At 45.9% G+C, this 18,410-nt stretch overlaps 1 protein-coding gene across 1 annotated transcript in view; it reads left to right on the top strand.

Annotated features, from left to right (window-relative positions):
• Positions 1-18,410, top strand: part of LOC126356239 (transient receptor potential cation channel subfamily V member 5) — a 132,702-nt gene that overhangs the window by 40,402 nt on the left and 73,890 nt on the right. Inside the window, exon 6 of the mRNA XM_050007064.1 lies at positions 13,159-13,312. Within this exon, the coding sequence (XP_049863021.1) occupies positions 13,159-13,312 (154 nt within the window). The remainder of the gene's footprint in view (positions 1-13,158; positions 13,313-18,410) is intronic.

Here is an 18,410-nt window from a genome sequence, read left to right as displayed (position 1 = left end):
ATGGCTCTGAGCACTATGGGACTTAATATCTATGGTCATCAGTCCCCTAGAACTTAGAACTACTTAAACCTAACTAACCTAAGGACATCACACAACACCCAGCCATCACGAGGCAGAGAAAATCCCTGACCCCGCCGGGAATCGAACCTGGGAACCCGGGCGTGGGAAGCGAGAACGCTACCGCACGACCACGAGATGCGGGCTGTGGGTGCACACCCGAAACTTAATGGAGCAGTCTTTGCCCCGCCAAAACTTGAAGATTCACACCCATGAACAATCTTTAAAATACACTCCTGGAAATGGAAAAAAGAACACATTGACACCGGTGTGTCAGACCCACCATACTTGTTCCGGACACTGCGAGAGGGCTGTACAAGCAATGATAACACGCACGGCACAGCGGACACACCAGGAACCGCGGTGTTGGCCGTCGAATGGCGCTAGCTGCGCAGCATTTGTGCACCGCCGCCGTCAGTGTCAGCCAGTTTGCCGTGGCATACGGAGCTCCATTGCAGTCTTTAACACTGGTAGCATGCCGCGACAGCGTGGACGTGAACCGTATGTGCCGTTGACGGACTTTGAGCGAGGGTGTATAGTGGGCATGCGGGAGGCCGGGTGCACGTACCGCCGAATTGCTCAATACGTGAGGCGTGAGGTCTCCACAGTACATCGATGTTGTAGCCAGTGGTCGGCGGAAGGTGCACGTGCCCGTCGACCTGGGACCGGACCGCAGCGACGCACGGATGCACGCCAAGACCGTAGGATCCTACGCAGTGCCTTAGGGGACCGCACCGCCACTTGCCAGCAAATTAGGGACACTGTTGCTCCTGGGGTATCGGCGAGGACCATTCGCAACCGTCTCCATGAAGCTCGGCTACGGTCCCGCACACCGTTAGGCCGTCTTCCGCTCACGCCCCAACATCGTGCAGCCCGCCTCCAGTGGTGTCGCGACAGGCGTGAATGGAGGGACGAATGGAGACGTGTCGTCTTCAGCGATGAGAGTCGCCTCTGCCTTGGTGCCGATGATGGTCGTATGCGTGTTTGGCGCCGTGCAGGTGAGCGCCACAATCAGGACTGCATACGACCGAGGCACACAGGGCCAACACCTGGCATCATGGTGTGGGGAGCGATCTCCTACACTGGCCGTACACCTCTGGTGATCGTCGACGAGACACTGAATAGTGCACGGTACATCCAAACAGGACCGCCAAGGGAACTTGCTGTTCCAACAGGACAATGCACGTCCGCATGTATCCCGTGCCACCCAACGTGCTCTAGAAGGTATAAGTCAACTACCCTGGCCAGCAAGATCTCCGGATCTGTCCCCCATTGAGCATGTTTGGGACTGGATGAAGCGTCGTCTCACGCGGTCTGCACGTCCAGCACGAACGCTGGTCCAACTGAGGCGCCAGGTGGAAATGGCATGGCAAGCCGTTCCACAGGACTACATCCAGCATCTCTACGATCGTCTCCATGGGAGAATAGCAGCCTGCATTGCTGCGAAAGGTCGATATACACTGTACTAGTGCCGACATTGTGCATGCTCTGTTGCCTGTGTGTATGTGCCTGTGGTTCTGTCAGTGTGATCATGTGATGTATCTGACCCCAGGAATGTGTCAATAAAGTTTCCCCTTCCTGGGACAATGAATTCACGGTGTTCTTATTTCAATTTCCAGGAGTGTATAATCAGTAGGTACCATATCCCTTGATTATATGTGACGGATGGTCTATTTTTATTCAACAGAGCAAGGTAGCGCTGTGATTAGCATACTGGACTCGTATTCTGGAAGACGACGGCTCAAATCCCTGTCCGGCCATCCTAAATCGCTCCAGACAAATGTGAAGGTGGCTCCTCTGAAAGGGCAAGGCCGATTTCCTTCCCCATTCTTCCTTAATTCGAGATTGTGCTCTCTCTCTCTAATGACCTCGTTGTCAACGGGACGTTAATTATTTCCTTCCTCTTTGTCCGTTTGCGGCGCGCCCGCATAGCATCGGGTGGAGTTTCTGCAAGCCTTCATAAGCTAGTTGTCTCGATCAGTCTGCTGGATGGGGTTCATAGGGTGGATTTCAAGTCATCAGCATTTCGTTTGGTTCGACGGTGACTATCTCCTATTTCGTGCTGTCTGCCCCTGGTAGCTGAGTCGTCAGCGCGACGGAATGTCATACCTAACGGCCCGGGTTCGATTCCCGGCTGGGTTGGAGAGTTTCTCCCCTCATGGACTGGGTGTTGTGTTGTCCTTTATCATCATCATCATTTCATCCCCATCGACGCGCAAGTCGCCGAAGTGGGGTCAACTCGAAAGACTTGCACCAGGCGTATGGTCTAGACGACGGGAGGCCCTAGCCACACGGCATCTTGTGCTGGTCTTTTTATCTCTACGTAGCTATTAGACTCAACATCTTATATAATCTATTTACCATATTCTGGCCCCTAATACTTTTCCGTTTTATTGCACCATTAAGCTCAGGGTTTACAACTGATGGGGGCCGTGACGTATGTCCCACTAATCTGTCCCTTCTTCTGGTAAGATTTCACTAATCCACCCAAAGTGAGCCGTAGGGCAAATTCTTAATGCTGGCTAAATGTTCTGGTCCGACTCTGATACGATCGCTTAAGAATCATACAAGATGCGAGAAGTGCTGAAAAGGTGCAGCGCTTTGCATAGACTCGCTATTTTGCTATTCTGAAAGGTCAGAATATTTAAATATTTTCTGGGGCTCATTTTAGATTGTCAGCCATCTGGCCTCCGGGGTGCAGGAGGGTGGTATCAGCCTCAGTGACTTCGAACGTGGACTAGTAGCCATCGTATGCCACCTGAGTACGAGTAATAAATCCATCAGCGACCCTTCAACCCTTGTAAAGCTGCTCAAGTGAACTGTCGGTGATTGTAAGTGGAAATCAAAGGTAAACAATGTCAAGCAGACCTAATGTACTGACAGACAGGGACCATCGAGCACTGAGAAGCGTAGAAAAACGCATGAGATCAGCAGAGGGGGCCACTAATCAGTTCCAAAGTGCTACCAACGGTCCAGGTAGCAGAATGACTGTGCCTAAGGGGTTAAAAAGAAATTGGATAACAGTCGACCAGCATTTCCGTAGTCAAGCGCAAGTGACGTTTTACGTAGCGCAAAGAGTGACGCCATTGGACAGTGGACGACTAGAAATGCGTGATTCAGAGTGATAATTCACCCTTTGTCCTGTGACAATGGGATGGAAGGGTTACCAGCCACCATTTGTAGTGCCATCACTCACATAGCGGAAGAGGTAGCGTTGCGGTACGGGAATGTTCCTCGTGGTTACGGCGTAATCCCCTTATTGTGCTTAAGAAAACGCTGAACGCGGAAGGATATGAACACATTTTACGAAACACTGTTCTGCGAAGGGTAGCGGACAGTTCGGAGACGATGATTATTTTTATGAACATGACAATGCATTCCCTCATAAAACAGCATCTGGGAGACAATGCTCTGTGGCCAATAACAGTCCTGAAATGGATTGGCCTACTTCGAGTCCCAGCCTGAATTCAGTGGATCACCTTTGCAATGAGTTACAACGCTGAATTCGCCCCAGATCTCAGCGTCCGATTCACTACCTTCTGTGGTTTGAGCTGTTAAGCAAGAACAGGCTTCCACTCCTTCAAAGGCATTCAGACACCTTACTGAAAGCGTCCCCAGCAGAGCAGAAGCTGTCGTAAAGTCGAAGGATGGACACACCCGACGCTAATGTTCCTCTTGAGGACCAGATGGTATATTTCAAGTCTACAGCTAGTGATACTCGTGATCAAAGAAGTTATTCAGCCAGTACTAAAATATCTTAAAAGGAGTCATGTTCTCGTGAGCCGATGCTATTCTAATTAATTGTTCCCAATTTTATAGATGTATTTCGTAGTTTTAGTGCGTGGGAGCGTGATCAGCAGAAACAGGTCTCGTATCAAACAGTAGATCTGTTAATAATTTTCTTCTCGGGTGTGCAGCCGGATCATAACATCATGTTGACACAATATTTCCGCGGTCCGGAACCGGTGAGATTGTGTACCAGCACTTTCACCTGAAGATGGTGGCCAATTGGACCGCGGAAATATTGTGTCAAGATGACGTTATGATCCGGCTGCACACCCGAGAAGAGTATTATCAGTTATTATGCACGGAAAGCCTTCGTAATCACAGTAAATCTATTAGTTTGCTGGAGATGATGTCTGCCGGCAGAGATGGACTTGGTGAGGTTTAATCAAAGCCAATAAATGATATTTGTCCCTGTTTATACACAAAGTGTTGAGAATTCCTTGTGACTTTCGACGACGTAGTTTTGAACAGTAACTCGGGTTTGTCAACATGGAGGTTTCTGCGGATGTTGTAAGACATTACTTTGGAGGCGATTTACTAACTTCAGCAGTCCAGCGGTCGCATCTCGGATCACTCTGAAAGCTGGTAAGCTGCTACCGGGCATTCGCTTAGGTGTAGAGTGGTAACGATTTTAACCCCATCTCGGGAATCTAAATTAGTATGGCGATCCTAATTAAGACTATTTTACAACTGTAGCAGTACAGATAATTGTTCCTGATCTGGTAAATAGTCCCACACGTCGCACGTCGCTAAGAGCGCAAAGATTCTGGCTGCAGGCGTGAGTATATCCCCACGCTGCAGTACAGTATCTCTAAGGACGAGTGTAAAAGCGGAAACACTAGATGTTTCACAAGCATGCATTTACAATCATTTTGTGCAAGCTGGCACAAAGTCACTTCAGATCCACAACCAGCGAGGTCAATCGTTTCCATCGGATTAGGGAAGGATGGGGAAGGAAGTCGACGGTGTCTTCCAAAGCAACCACAACCAGCATCTGCCTGAAGCGATTTAGGGAAATAACGTGAAACCTAAATTAGGATGGCCGGAAGCGGGTTTGAACCGCTCTCCTCGCGAATCCGAATCCAGTGTGCACATCCACGCAGTCAAGGTATGTTTGTACAAGTGTTAGTTTCTACTTCGAATACGTGGAGCTTCGATGAAGACGATTTGCCCATTTTGATCAGCATTGCTGCTTCGATGCGAAAAAATTAAAAATAAAATTACGAGAAAATAAAAGTGATGTATGGTACAAAGACAGCTTATTGAAATGAAAACCTTTGTCTCACATAACGTTATTCGATAAATTGGAAATATACTCACACGATTGCTCCAATTATTTCGTGCTTAGTGAAGCGATACACACTGAAGTGCCAAACAAACTGGTATAGGCATCCGCATTCAAATACAGAGATATGTAAACAGCCAGAATACGGCGCTGCGGTCGGCAGCGCCTATATAAGACAGCAAGTGTCTGGCGCAGCTGTTAGATCGGTTACTGCTGCTACAACTGCTGGTTATCAAGATTTAAGTGAGTGAACGTGGTGTTATAGTCGGCGCACGAGCCATGGGATACAGCGTCTTCGAGGTAACGATGACGTCGGGATTCTTCCTTACCATTTCACGAGTGTACCGTGTATATCAGGAATCCCATAAAACATCAAATCTCCTCCAAGAACGGGATCCACGACGACTGAAGAGAATCGTTCAACGTAACAAAAGTGCAGCCCTTCTGCAAATTGCTGCAGATGTCAACGCTAGGCTATTAACAAGTGTGAGTTTGCCAACCATTCAACGAAACATCATCGATATGGGTATTCGGGGATGAAGACCCATTCGTGTGCCCTTGAAGACTGAACGACACAAAGCTTTACGCCTCGCCTAGGACCATCAACACCGACATTGGGCTGTTGATGACTGGAAACTTGTTGCGTGGTCGGACGAGTCTCGTTTCAAATTTCATCTGGCAGATGGACGTGTACAGGTATGGCTACAGCGTCATGAATCCATGGACCCTGCACGTCAGCAGGTGTGGGGCATGTGCTAGTGTCCGGCGTGTGCAGTTGGAGTGGTGTGGGACCCCTGATACTTCTAGACACGACGCTGACAGGTGACACGTCGTAAGCACTCTGTCTGATCACCTGAATTCACTGATGAGCGTTGTGCATTCCGACGTACTTGAGCGAATCCAGCAGGACAATGCGACACTCCACACATCCAGAATTGCTACAGAGTGGCTTCAGGATCACTCTTCTGTGTTTAAACTCTTACATGGCCACCAAACTCCCCAGACATGAACATTATTGAGCATACCTGAGATGCGACGTGCTGCTCAGAAGAGATCTCCAACCCCTCGTACTCTCACCGATTTATGGGTAGCCCTGCAGGATTCATGGAGTCAATTCCCTCCAGCTCTACTTCAGACATTAGTCAAGTCCATGTCACGTCGTGTTGCGGCACTTGCGCGTGTCCGCGGGGCGCTACACGATATAAGCAGGTTAAGCAGGTGTAACAGTTTCTTTCGCTCTTAAGTGTATTTGAATCACCTCTCACTAGTGACACCTTATATTAAAAAGTAGGATTCTATCTTGAGACGTGTTATTATACCACACGATAGACTGACAGCAACACTGTAATTTCCAGCGAGATGAAAGGGTTATGAAACTTCAAAGACACTCCTGCAATATGCGAGTTTTGACTAATGTACTTCACATCTTCCTGTCCTATATTAATGTGTCCATTTTTCCTCTTATTGTACTGCGTTATGAGAGAATTTATCCTTTAATTAAGAATGTGTACTTGGCTGCACTACTGAAATTCAGCCAACCGTCAAGCTGCTTGAACAGCCAGAATGTTTGCGTAAAATTATCCCACAAACGGTCAAGCACAACTGCAAGTACATGATGAAGCATGCTTGTCTAGTTTTCAGTTATGTTTGTGGCTACCTTAAGGAACGTTTCATGTTCTTCTGCATTGCTGTCTATACAGTCACAGTCTTCAAACACTTAACATACAAACATTCACCAACTGAATCTATGAATCTACTGTTAATTTGTATGTTTTCTTTTGATATGTGGTGTACACGTTATTTTAGTCCTATTGTAAACAATACTATGCCATCAGCAAAAGAATCGTGATACAGGGATGTTCTATGAACACATTTACGTACTTTCGTTTCGTTTCAGGGTCCATAAATACACTCTAGGGCTTCTGAGAGCCGTTCTGGTGATACAGTATCCCCTACTTGACTCTTTGAAAAGCTCTAAAGTAGAAATGCAGATGATAAACGGGTATTCATTGGACAAATAGAACTGACATGTGAATACATTTTCACGCAATTTGGGTGCATAGATCCTGAGAAACCAGTACCAAGAACAACCACCTCTGGCCGTAATAACGGCCTTGATACGCCTGGGCACTGAGACAAACAGAAACTTGAATGGCGTGTACAGATACATCTGCCCATGCAGCTTGAACACGGTACCACAGTTCATCAAGAGTACTGACAGGCGCGTTGTGACGAACCAGTTGCTCGGCCACCATTGACCAGACGTTTTCAATTGGTGAGAGATCTGGAGAATGTACTGGCCAGGGCAGCAGTCGAACATTTTCTGTACCCAGAAAGGCCCGTACAGGACCTGCAACATGCGGTCGTGCATTATCTTGCTGAAATGTAGGGTTTCGCAGGGATCGAATGAAGGGTAGAGCCACGGGTTGCAACACATCTGAAATGTAGCGTCCACTGTCCAAGTGCCGTCAATGCGAACAAGAGGTGACCGAGACGCGTAATCAATAGCACCGCATACCATCACGCCGGGTGATATTCCAGTATGGCGATGACGAATACACGCTTCCAATGTGCGTTCACCGCGATGTCGCCAAACACGGATGCGACCGTCATGATGCTGTAAACAGAACCTGGATTCATCCGAAAAAATGAGTTTTGCCATTCGTGCACCCAGGTTCGTCGTTGAGTACACCATCACAGGCGCTCCTGTCTGTGATGCAGCGTCAAGGGTAACCGCTGCCATGGTCTCCGAGTTGATTGTCACCTCTTCTTGCAGATGGTTGTTGTCTTTCAAACGTCCCCATCTGTTGAGTCAGGGATCGAGACGTGGCTGCATGATCCGTTACAGCCATGCGGATAAGATGCCTGTCATGTCGACTGCTAGTGATTCGAGGCCGTTGGGATCCAGCACGGCGTTCCGTATTACCCTCCTGAACCCACCGATTCCATATTCTGCTGACAGTCATTGGATCTCCACCAACGCGAGCAGCAATGTCGCGATACGATAAATCGCAATCGCGATAGGCTACAATGCAACCTTTATCGAAATCGGAAACATCATGGTACGCATTTCTCCTTACACGAGGCATCGCAACAACGTTTCACGGGGCAACGCCGGTCAACTGCTGTTTGTGTAAGAGAAATGGGTTGGAAACTTTTGTCATGGCAGCACGTTGTAGGTGTCGCCACCGGCGCCAATCTTGTGTGAATGCTCTGAAAAGCTAATCATATGCATATCACATCACCTTCTTCCTGTCGGTTAAATTTCGCGTCTGTAACACGTTAACTTCGTTGTGTAGCAATTTTAATGGCCAGCAGTGTAAGAAGACATATTCAGAGCGCAAGAGTTCTTATTCAGTACGCTAATGCTGCAAATTACGACCGCCACCGCTTCTGAAAAGCGAGTCTGAGACACCTTCCAGCTACAGGACATCCAGAAAAGCTAACCGGGAGAGAAAATCTTTTGCTTCACAACGGCGAGCAAGCACGATAATTTGTTTTGGTTTCTGGCGGAAAGTGCTGGCGAGAGGAAAGTTCGCAAAAATGGTGCTTCAATCAGACACTCTCTCTCAGACAGCATCCACAAATTTGCGTGATGCCGAGCTTCGCCGCCAGTAACATTTTCTAACTTGGGGATGACGAGCATTTTCTCTCACCTTTGTCTGTACTTAGGCTCCAGAGGCTACAGGCATGCGCCTGAGCAGAAGGCTGTACACACGCCACCTGGCTGCTTCACACCGCTGAGTGACTTAGTGACTACTTCCCACGGGCGTCCACCTCCGTGGTAAGACGTGTCCTCCAGTCCGGACTGGCAGTTGCCTGGCTTGCCTGGCGCTACGTTTCGAGTATCTTTCTTCCCAACGCTGTAACCCAAGGCCCAAGATGGGTAAGCAGCCTGAACGTGGCTGTCATTCATCGGCCGTGGCGCGTGGAACCTGTCAGCTGCTGGCGTTCTGTTGACATCAGAGGATTATGCTGCCTGTGTGCATGCTGCCCATACGGTCCCACTGATGACAGTTCACTGAGTTCCTGCAGCTACTTCATCCCAGGGCCAACAACCTCCACTCCAACAGTGACCACATCTCTATACCTCACACGAATAAAAGTCTAATACATTCAGGGATGTCTTATTAACTGTCCCACACTGAATTCAAGTCACCACCATTACTCTCACCCCATGTTCAGACGGAGGAAGCGGTGCTTCATCCTGACCTTCTTACATACTCTTCCCTCAACGCTACTGGCGTCACCTCCTGGCCCGAAAAGTATACTAACATACACTGAGGCCGGTCCTCGGCACGAATCAGCCCGGCGGATTTGTGTCGAGGTCCGGTGAGCCGGCCAGTCTGTGGATGGCTTTTAGGCGGTTTTCCATCTGCCTCAGCGAATGCTTATTCCGCCTCAGCTAACTATGTTGGCGACTGCTGCGCAAACAAGTTCTCCACGTACGCGTACACCACCATTACTCAACCACGCAAACATAGGGGTTACACTCGTCTGGTGTGAGACGTTCCCTGGGGGGTCCACCGGGGGCCGAACCGCACAATAACCCTGGGTTCGCTGTGGGACGGCGGAGGGTGAAATGGACTGCGATAGTCGTCATGGGGTAGCGGACCACTGCGGCTGCGGCGAGGACGGAGCCTCTCCATCTTTTCTAGGTCCCCAGTTAACATAACATAGCATAACATAGACTGATCACCCCAAAACTTTATATCCGCATACATAATAGTATGTTGGTCCAAATTTGGAACAGAATTCTGCGTGGTATCGATTAGAAATTTCCTTGGGTGATTTCTGGAAGTACCAGATGTTTATTTACGGGTCACTCCGTAAATTACGGAATCTGTGAAGACAGGGGTGCCGCCTAATAGAACCCCAAAAGAGTTCCAGTGGCATCAGATCAGGTGAATTTGGTGGCCAAGACATCAACATAATTCCACTTTTATGCTAGATACGACCTTAGCAAACTTTTGGCCTTACAACACAGGACAGTTGTCCTGCTGAAAGATGCAGTCGCTATCAGGGAAGACATCAATCGCGTAAGTACGCACTTCCCCTGCAATAACGTTAACGTAGTCCACAGCTGTCACGGTGCTTCGATTACTACCACAGGTCCCAGAGGAGTCAAGCTGTACGTCCCCCATAGCATCGTATTGCACCTACCGACTTGCATCTGTAGCGAAGTACATGTTTGGAGCAAGCATCTCATAGTGTAGCAATAAATGTTTCAACCGGCCGTATGACACATTTCCATTTATCCACTGCTGAATCTCGTTTATCCCATGCCGCTGTCGATGTCGATGTCACTGTCGTCAGGTCAACATTGGAACACACATTTATCAATGTGGACTGAACGGTGTGCTCCTGAACACCTGTTCCTCCACCACCATTATACTCTCTCGTCAAATCTGACACAGGTCGCCGCCTATCCTCCTTCGCAGCACGGTCAAGCCTCTGACGTCAAAGTTCTGTGACGAGACATGAACGTCCAACAACTTCTAGCCTACTCCTGCTTTCATTGTCCTTCAATCACCTATCACAGATGATTACGACTACAGCTGCGATCAGTTTCTGCGTTTCCAAGATACACGTTCGCAGGCGCAGCGCCACAACAATCTGCTCTTTGCCAGAGTTACTTAGGTCACAAAATTTCCCCACTTGCAGCCCGTATCGTCGCTAGAATTGTTCCTCTTTCGTCTCTGATCGTCTAATTTACTTTCCCTACGGTGTCACGTGCCGAATCGCCACCAGATGACATTCAGTCTCGCGATGGGGTTAGGCCATAATGGTGTGGCTCACCAGTGTTGGTTGAATGAAAGTATTGTTTCTCAAGGATTGTTAATACAGATTGAGACGCCCGGCTTGACCCGCAGGACAGGACAGGTATTTTAAATGATGGAATGGGGCCAAAATAAGGGCTGTCAGTTACACTCGTACAACTTTATTATTTGATGAAACATTACAAAAGCCCAAAAAAAATTTTTTTAACGCATAGCTTTAATCTTTGGGACTTAATTACCGGCTGAAAGCCACTTTAATTTAAAAATGGCTGGAGGCCAATAACTTAAAACGCAAGAATAAACAGAAATTTAAAAGGCAAGCCTTATCTTACAACAGGTCTTCATTTAGGCTGAAGCCTCAAAGAATCTAATATTTTCAGAGCAAACAATTTGAATTCAAAATCAGCTGAAAGCCCAACACTTAAGGCTAAACAACACTAAATTAAAAAAAAAAGAAAACAAAGGTCTTACATAAAACTGTTCTTAATTAGGCAAAACTCAACCAAAATAGAAATTTAAAAGGCAAAGCCTTATCTTAAAACAGTTCTTTAGTTAGGCTGAAGGCCCAACGAATCAGACACTTCAAGAGCAAACAAGTTAAATTCGGATCGGCTGATGGCCTAACACTTAAAAATCCATAACATTATTTTTTTTAAATATCAAAGGACTTACGTGAAACAGTTCTTTGCACTAGGCTGAAGGCCTTAAGAGCAAAACAACTCAAAATCGGCTGAAGGCCCAACACTTAAAATTCAACAACACTAAAACCTTTAAAATGCCAAAGGTCTTAGTTCTTTAAATTAGGCTGAAGGCCTGAAGAATCTTACGCCTTAAGGGCAAAACAACCTTTTTTTTAAAAAAAAAAAGGCTAGAAGCCATACAAGTACAAACAACAACAAATTTTTAAAAAGGCACTACACTCAAGGGCACTCAGATGTTCGAGGGTCCGCCTGGAGTTCAAACACTAACGCTCGCTTAGATGAACCATTCACGATCTGACGACAAGCGAACCGACCGACAGTCAACGGACCCAGCGACAAGATAACTTACACTTCATCCGACCAGGGCACAATAGGGAGTTCAACGGAACAAAGTAGAAGATATTGGCGCCCACAACCAATCATACATGGAGCTGTCAAACTACACACCGTGCTGGACAGCAACAACACGATGAGGAAACTACACTGCCTGAAATTCACATCAACGGCCAGGGCAGGTAACCGGAACGTTAACGGCCACAAGTAACAAGATTCCGCTGTTGCACTTCAATTCAGTTAACCAAATACAGTCAAACTCCACCGGAGGGTGGCCAGAATTTTCCAACTTGAAAACCACGTTGTTACTCGCGGGAATATCTTAACAGCCGACAACGAATTCCAAACGACACGTGCTCGTAGATTAAATCAAAACTCAACTTTCGTGTCCAGGGCCGGTGAGCCACGGACCTCGTAGCAATGGGAACAGCCCCACACACTCCGACACCGCGTACAGACAACCAGCGGCCCCAGCCATGTGTGTCGCCAGCGGTCGGCGAGCACTGGCTGTCGGCGTCTCACTGGCGCTCCGTCCCCGACTGCACCGCTGCTGGGTCCCGACTGCACTGCTGGTCCGTCTCGAACTTCTCTCCAGACACACGACGACCCGGAAATACTATCGGTCGCTCCAGAGATGGTACGACAGTGCACTTATCGATACGCGCTGCAGCTGCCGCTCACGGGCAAGTAAGGCAGGAAGTTAGTGACGCCAGTAAGTGTAATAAGGAAGCGAACCGACATAACCGTAAAGAAGATGAAAACAGTAAATGGGATAAACGCGAGCCGTGCACGGTACTCAGATTTTGTTGAAGTAAAATCTTCGTCAAAGTCCATGAGCCCCTGACAACTAATAACTCACTACCCCCCATCTAAGTGTCATTGCTGACTTGCAAATGGTCCATTGTGTTATTTTCACTTTTAAAGCTATTCCATATCTCAAAAGTAGCTAATGTTACACAAACCTTTAATATCACAAAGTAAGCTTCAGATGCATGCAAATTAATAAATAGACGATTTTAATTGCAGTTTTACATATCTTTGTTATGACCAATGTTATGACCATATTGTAGGTGGCTGTACGTGGATTTTTCTGAATAAAATTACAGTTCTCACATATGTTATTGACTACTACTCAGTTATCAGTGTTCAGCAGTCAGGATCTCACCTGCCGACACATTAAAAGTAAAGTAAAATTTTTGGCGTGGCGTGTTGGCAGCTACGTGTACTGGGGGGAATACCCGCTGAGCTTCGCTGCCTGCCTGGGACAGGAGGAGTGCTACCGGCTGGTGCTCGCCAAGGGTGCCAACCCAGATAGCCAAGACACCAACGGAAACACCACGCTGCACATGCTCGTCATCCACAAGAAGATGGCAAGTATCACACATCATATGTCCTACATCAACGAGGCAGTTGCCGATGTGTGCTGTTATATTTCTACACTGTAGAAATGTGTGGTTTTAGTTGCTGTATCATAATTATATTTATATTTTATTACGAACTATAGTTTCAAATATTGAAATTTATTGCTGAACTTCAGCTGTAAGAGATATACATGTACTACTTAAAGCGACATATGAAAATTTGTGCCGGACAGGAAGCCGAACCCGGATTTCCCATTTACTGCGAACTTAGGCTATCCGAGCACACTCTCCAAACCGACCCAAACTTCCATATGTCACGCACTTATATATCTCTCCTCGTAGACTATTAATTCATTTATTCACAATCTCCCCCCCATGAACCATGGACCTTGCCGTTGGTGGGGAGGCTTGCGTGCCTCAGCGATACAGATGGCCGTACCGTAGGTGCAACCACAACGGAGGGGTATCTGTTGAGAGGCCAGACAAACGTGTGGTTCCTGAAGAGGGGCAGCAGCCTTTTCAGTAGTTGCAGGGGCAACAGTCTGGATGACTGACTGATCTGGCCTTGTAACATTAACCAAAACGGCCTTGCTGTGCTGGAACTGCGAACGGCTGAAAGCAAGGGGAAACTACAGCCGTAATCTTTCCCGAGGGCATGCAGCTTTACTGTATGATTAAATGATGATGTCGTCCTCTTGGGTAAAATATTCCGGAGGTAAAATAGTCCCCCATTCGGATCTCGGGGCAGGGACTACCCAAGATGACGTCGTTATCAGGAGAAAGAAAACTGGCGTTCTACGGATCGGAGCGTGGAATGTCAAATCCCTTAATCGGGCAGGTAGGTTAGAAAATTTAAAAAGGGAAATGGATAGGTTAAAGTTAGATATAGTGGTAATTAGTGAAGTTCGGTGGCAGGAGGAACAAGACTTTTGGTCAGGTGAATACAGGGTTATAAACACAAAATCAAATAGGGGTAATGCAGGAGTAGGTTTCATAATGAATAAAAAAATAGGAGTGCGGGTAAGCTACTACAAACAGCATAGTGAACGCATTATTGTGGCCAAGATAGACACAAAGCCCACGCCTACTACAGTAGTACAAGTTTATATACCAACTAGCTCTGCAGATGATGAAGAAATTGAGGAAATCTATGATGAGATAAAAGAAATTATTCAGGTAGTGAAGGGAGACGAAAATTTAATAGTCATGGGTGACTGGAATTCGTCAGTAGGAAAAGGGAGAGAAGGAGACATAGTAGGTGAATACGGATTGGGGGGAAGAAATGAAAGAGGAAGCCGTCTGGTAGAATTTTGCACAGAGCATAACTTAATCGTAGCTAATACTTGGTTTAAGAATCATAAAAGAAGGTTGTATACATGGAAGAATCCTGGAGATACTAAAAGGTATCAGATAGACTATATAATGGTAAGACAGAGATTTAGGAATCAGGTTTTAAATTGTAAGACATTTCCAGGGGCAGATGTGGACTCTGACCACAATCTATTGGTTATGAACTGTAGATTAAAACTGAAGAAACTACAAAAAGGTGCTAATTTAAGGATATGGGACCTGGATAAACTGAAAGAACCAGAGGTTGTTGAGAGTTTCAGGGAGAGCATAAGGGAACAATTGTCAGGAATACAGTAGAAAAAGAATGGGTAGCTCTGAGGGATGAAGTAGTGAAGGCAGCAGAAGATAAAGTAGGTAAAAAGACGAGGGCTAATAGAAATCCGTGGATAACAGAAGAAATATTGAATTTGATTGATGAAAGGAGAAAATATAAAAATGCAGTAAAAATGAAGCAGACAAAAAGGAATACAAACGTCTAAAAAATGAGATCGACAGGAAGTGCAAAATGGCTAAGCAGGGATAGCTAGAGGACAAATGTAAGGATGTAGAGGCTTATCTCACTAGGGGTAAGATAGATACTGCCTACAGGAAAATTAAAGAGACCTTTGGAGAAAAGAGAGCCACTTGTATGAATATCAAGAGCTCAGATGGAAACCCAGTTCTAAGCAAAGAAGGGAAGGTGGAAAGATGGAAGGAGTATATAGAAGGTTTATACAAGGGCGATGTACTGGAAATGGAAGAGGATGCAGATGAAGATGAAATGGGAGATACAATACTGCGGGAATAGTTTGACAGAGCACTGAAAGACCTGAGTCGAAACAAGGCCCCGGGAGTAGACAACATTCCATTAGAACTACTGACGGTCTTGAGAGAGCCAGTCATGACAAAACTCTACCATCTGGTGAGCAAGATTTATGAGAAAGGCGAAATACCCTCAGACTTCAAGAAGAATATAATAATTCCAATCCCAAAGAAAGCAGGTGTTGACAGATGTGAAAATTACCGAACAATAAGTTTAATAAGCCATAGCTGCAAAATACTAACACGAATTCTTTACAGACGAATGGAAAAACTGGTAGCAGCGGACCTTGTGGATGATCAGTTTGGATTGCGCAGAAATGTTGGAACACGTGAGGCAATACTAACCTTACGACTTATCTTAGACGAAAGATTAAGAAAAGGCAAACCTACGTTTCTAGCATTTGTAGACTTAGAGAAAGCTTTTGACAATGTTCACTGGAATACTCTCTTTCAAATACTAAAGGTGGCAGGGGTAAAATACAGGGAGCGTAAGGCTATTTACAATTTGTACAGAAACCAGATGGCAGTTATAAGAGTCGAGGGACATGAAAGGGAAGCAGTGGTTGGGAAGGGAGTGAGACAGGGTTGTAGCCTCTCCTCGATCTTATTCAATCTGTATATTGAGCAAGCAGTAAAGGAAAGAAAAGAAAAATTTGGAGTCGGTATTAAAATCTAGGAGAAGAAATAAAAACTTTGAGGTTCGCCGATGACATTGTAATTCTGTCCGACACAGCAAAGGACTTGGTAGAGCAGTTGAACGGAATGGACAGAGTCTTAAAAGGAGGATATAAGATGAACATCAACAAAAGCAAAACGAGGATAATGGAATGTAGTCAAATTAAATCGGGTGATGCTGAGGGAATTAGATTAGGAAATGAGACACTTAAAGTAGTAAAGGAGTTTTGCTATTTAGGGAGTAAAATAACTGATGATGGTCGAAGTAGAGAGGTAATAAAATGTAGACTGGCAATGGCAAGGAAAGCGTTTCTGAAGAAGAGAAATTTGTTAACATCGAGTATAGATTTAATGGTCAGGAAGTCGTTTCTGAAAGTATTTGCATGGAGTGTAGCCATGTATGGAAGTGAAATATGGACAATAAATAGTTTGGACAAGAAGAGAATAGAAACCTTTGAAATGTTGTGCTACAGAAGAATGCTGAAGATTAGATGGGTAGATCACATAACTAATGAGGAGGTATTGAATAGAATTGGGGAGAAGCCGAGTTTGTGGCACAACTTGACAAAAAGAAGCGACCGGTTGGTAGGACATGTTTTGAGGCATCAAGGGATCACAAATTTAGCATTGGAGGGCAGTGTGGAGGGTAAAAATCGTAGAGGGAGACCAAGAGATGAATACACTAAGCAGATTCAGAAGTATGTAGGTTGCAGCAAGTACTGGGAGATGAAGAAGCTTGCACAGGATAGAGTAGCATGGAGAGCTGCATCAAACCAGTCTCAGGACTGAAGACCACAAGAACAACATTCACAATCTCACATCTCGTGATTTCCGTGCAGGTTTTAGACTCAAGACAATGAGAAGTCATAGCTTATCGTAGTCATTTTCGTCACAGACCCATCTTCGCATTACATATTTATATATTTGTTTTTGATGGCGAATTCGTAGACGGTGGGTGTTACTCGCTGGAATTGTTTTTTTTTTTTCTCTTCCGGCAGAACGACAGTTTTCTTTGCGAATTGTGAGAGTTGTGTCACAAGAATACAGGGTGAACCAGCTAAAACTTGAACCGCAAATATTGCACAGTTGGAAAGTGCTGTCTGTCGATGTGCGATTTTCACAGAATGGACTGGTAGATGGGGACTCGTATTGTCAGCCAGTAAACAGATTGTAATAATACATATAAAGTGTGTTCTTTGTGCAAACACACACTTTTTAAGTGCAACAGTGTCTATTGACAGTAACAGACTAAAAATAGGGTAAATGTCAGTGGTGTTTCTTCCAGGATTGTAGCGTGAATCGTTTACGAGATATATTTTGAAAAGCTTCCATATCGACACATGTTTGTGCAGTTGAACCTGCATAGTTGCTAGGTGCGAATTTGTTATGTTTTCCCTCAGTGCCCTTATGTGTTCCTTAGCTGCACTGCAACTTGCTAGTCACTTAGTATGTAACAGTCCAAGAAGTAGGTCGTGAGTGGACTGTGGGATTTACCAATGCAGAAAAAGCTGACATGCTCATGGTGTATGGAGAGTGTAGAAAAAATGCAGTTCGTTCTTGTACAATGTATGCGGCAAGATGTCGCAATAGACGTTAACAACCTCAGCAGTAATTTATCAACTTCTTCACCCAGTTACGTGAAAGTGGTAATACGACACCTAGACAAGGTAACAGGAGGACATAAGTGACGACAGAATGGCGGGAAAGTAATATTCGTTTCGCTGTTGCACTTGATCCACACGTTAGCCCCCGGGCAATCGCTCGAGGAAATGGCATGAGTCAGTCAAACGTTCTACGCATTCGCCCTCGACATGTTCCATCCCTATCACATCCCCTCCATCAAGAGCTGCATGGAAACGGTTATGAGAAGTGTGTTAGTTTCTATAGCAGGGCATTAAGACAGGATACTCCAGATGTACTCTGAAGCGCCAAAGAAACTGGTATAGGCATGTGAATTAAAATACAAAGATATGCAAGGAGGCAAAATACGGCGCTGTGATCGGCAACACCTAGATAGGACAAGTGTCTATTGCAATTGTTAGAACGGTTACTGCTGCTACAATGGCAAGTTATCAAGATTTAAGTGAGTTTGAACGTGGTGCTATAGTCAGTGCACGAGCAATGGGAGACAGGATCTCCCAAGTAACAATGAAGTGTGGATTTTCCCGTATGATCATTTCACGAGCATACCGTGAATATCAGGAATCTGGTAAAACATCAAATCTCCGCCATCGCTGCGGCCGCGAAAATATCCTGCAAGAATGGGACCAACGACCACGGA

The sequence above is a fragment of the Schistocerca gregaria genome, chromosome 3 (assembly GCF_023897955.1).
Source record: "Schistocerca gregaria isolate iqSchGreg1 chromosome 3, iqSchGreg1.2, whole genome shotgun sequence".
Taxonomy (NCBI): Eukaryota; Metazoa; Arthropoda; class Insecta; order Orthoptera; family Acrididae; genus Schistocerca; species Schistocerca gregaria.
The sequence above is the reverse complement of the archived record's forward strand: the minus strand, read 5'-3'. Positions and strand labels throughout refer to the sequence as shown.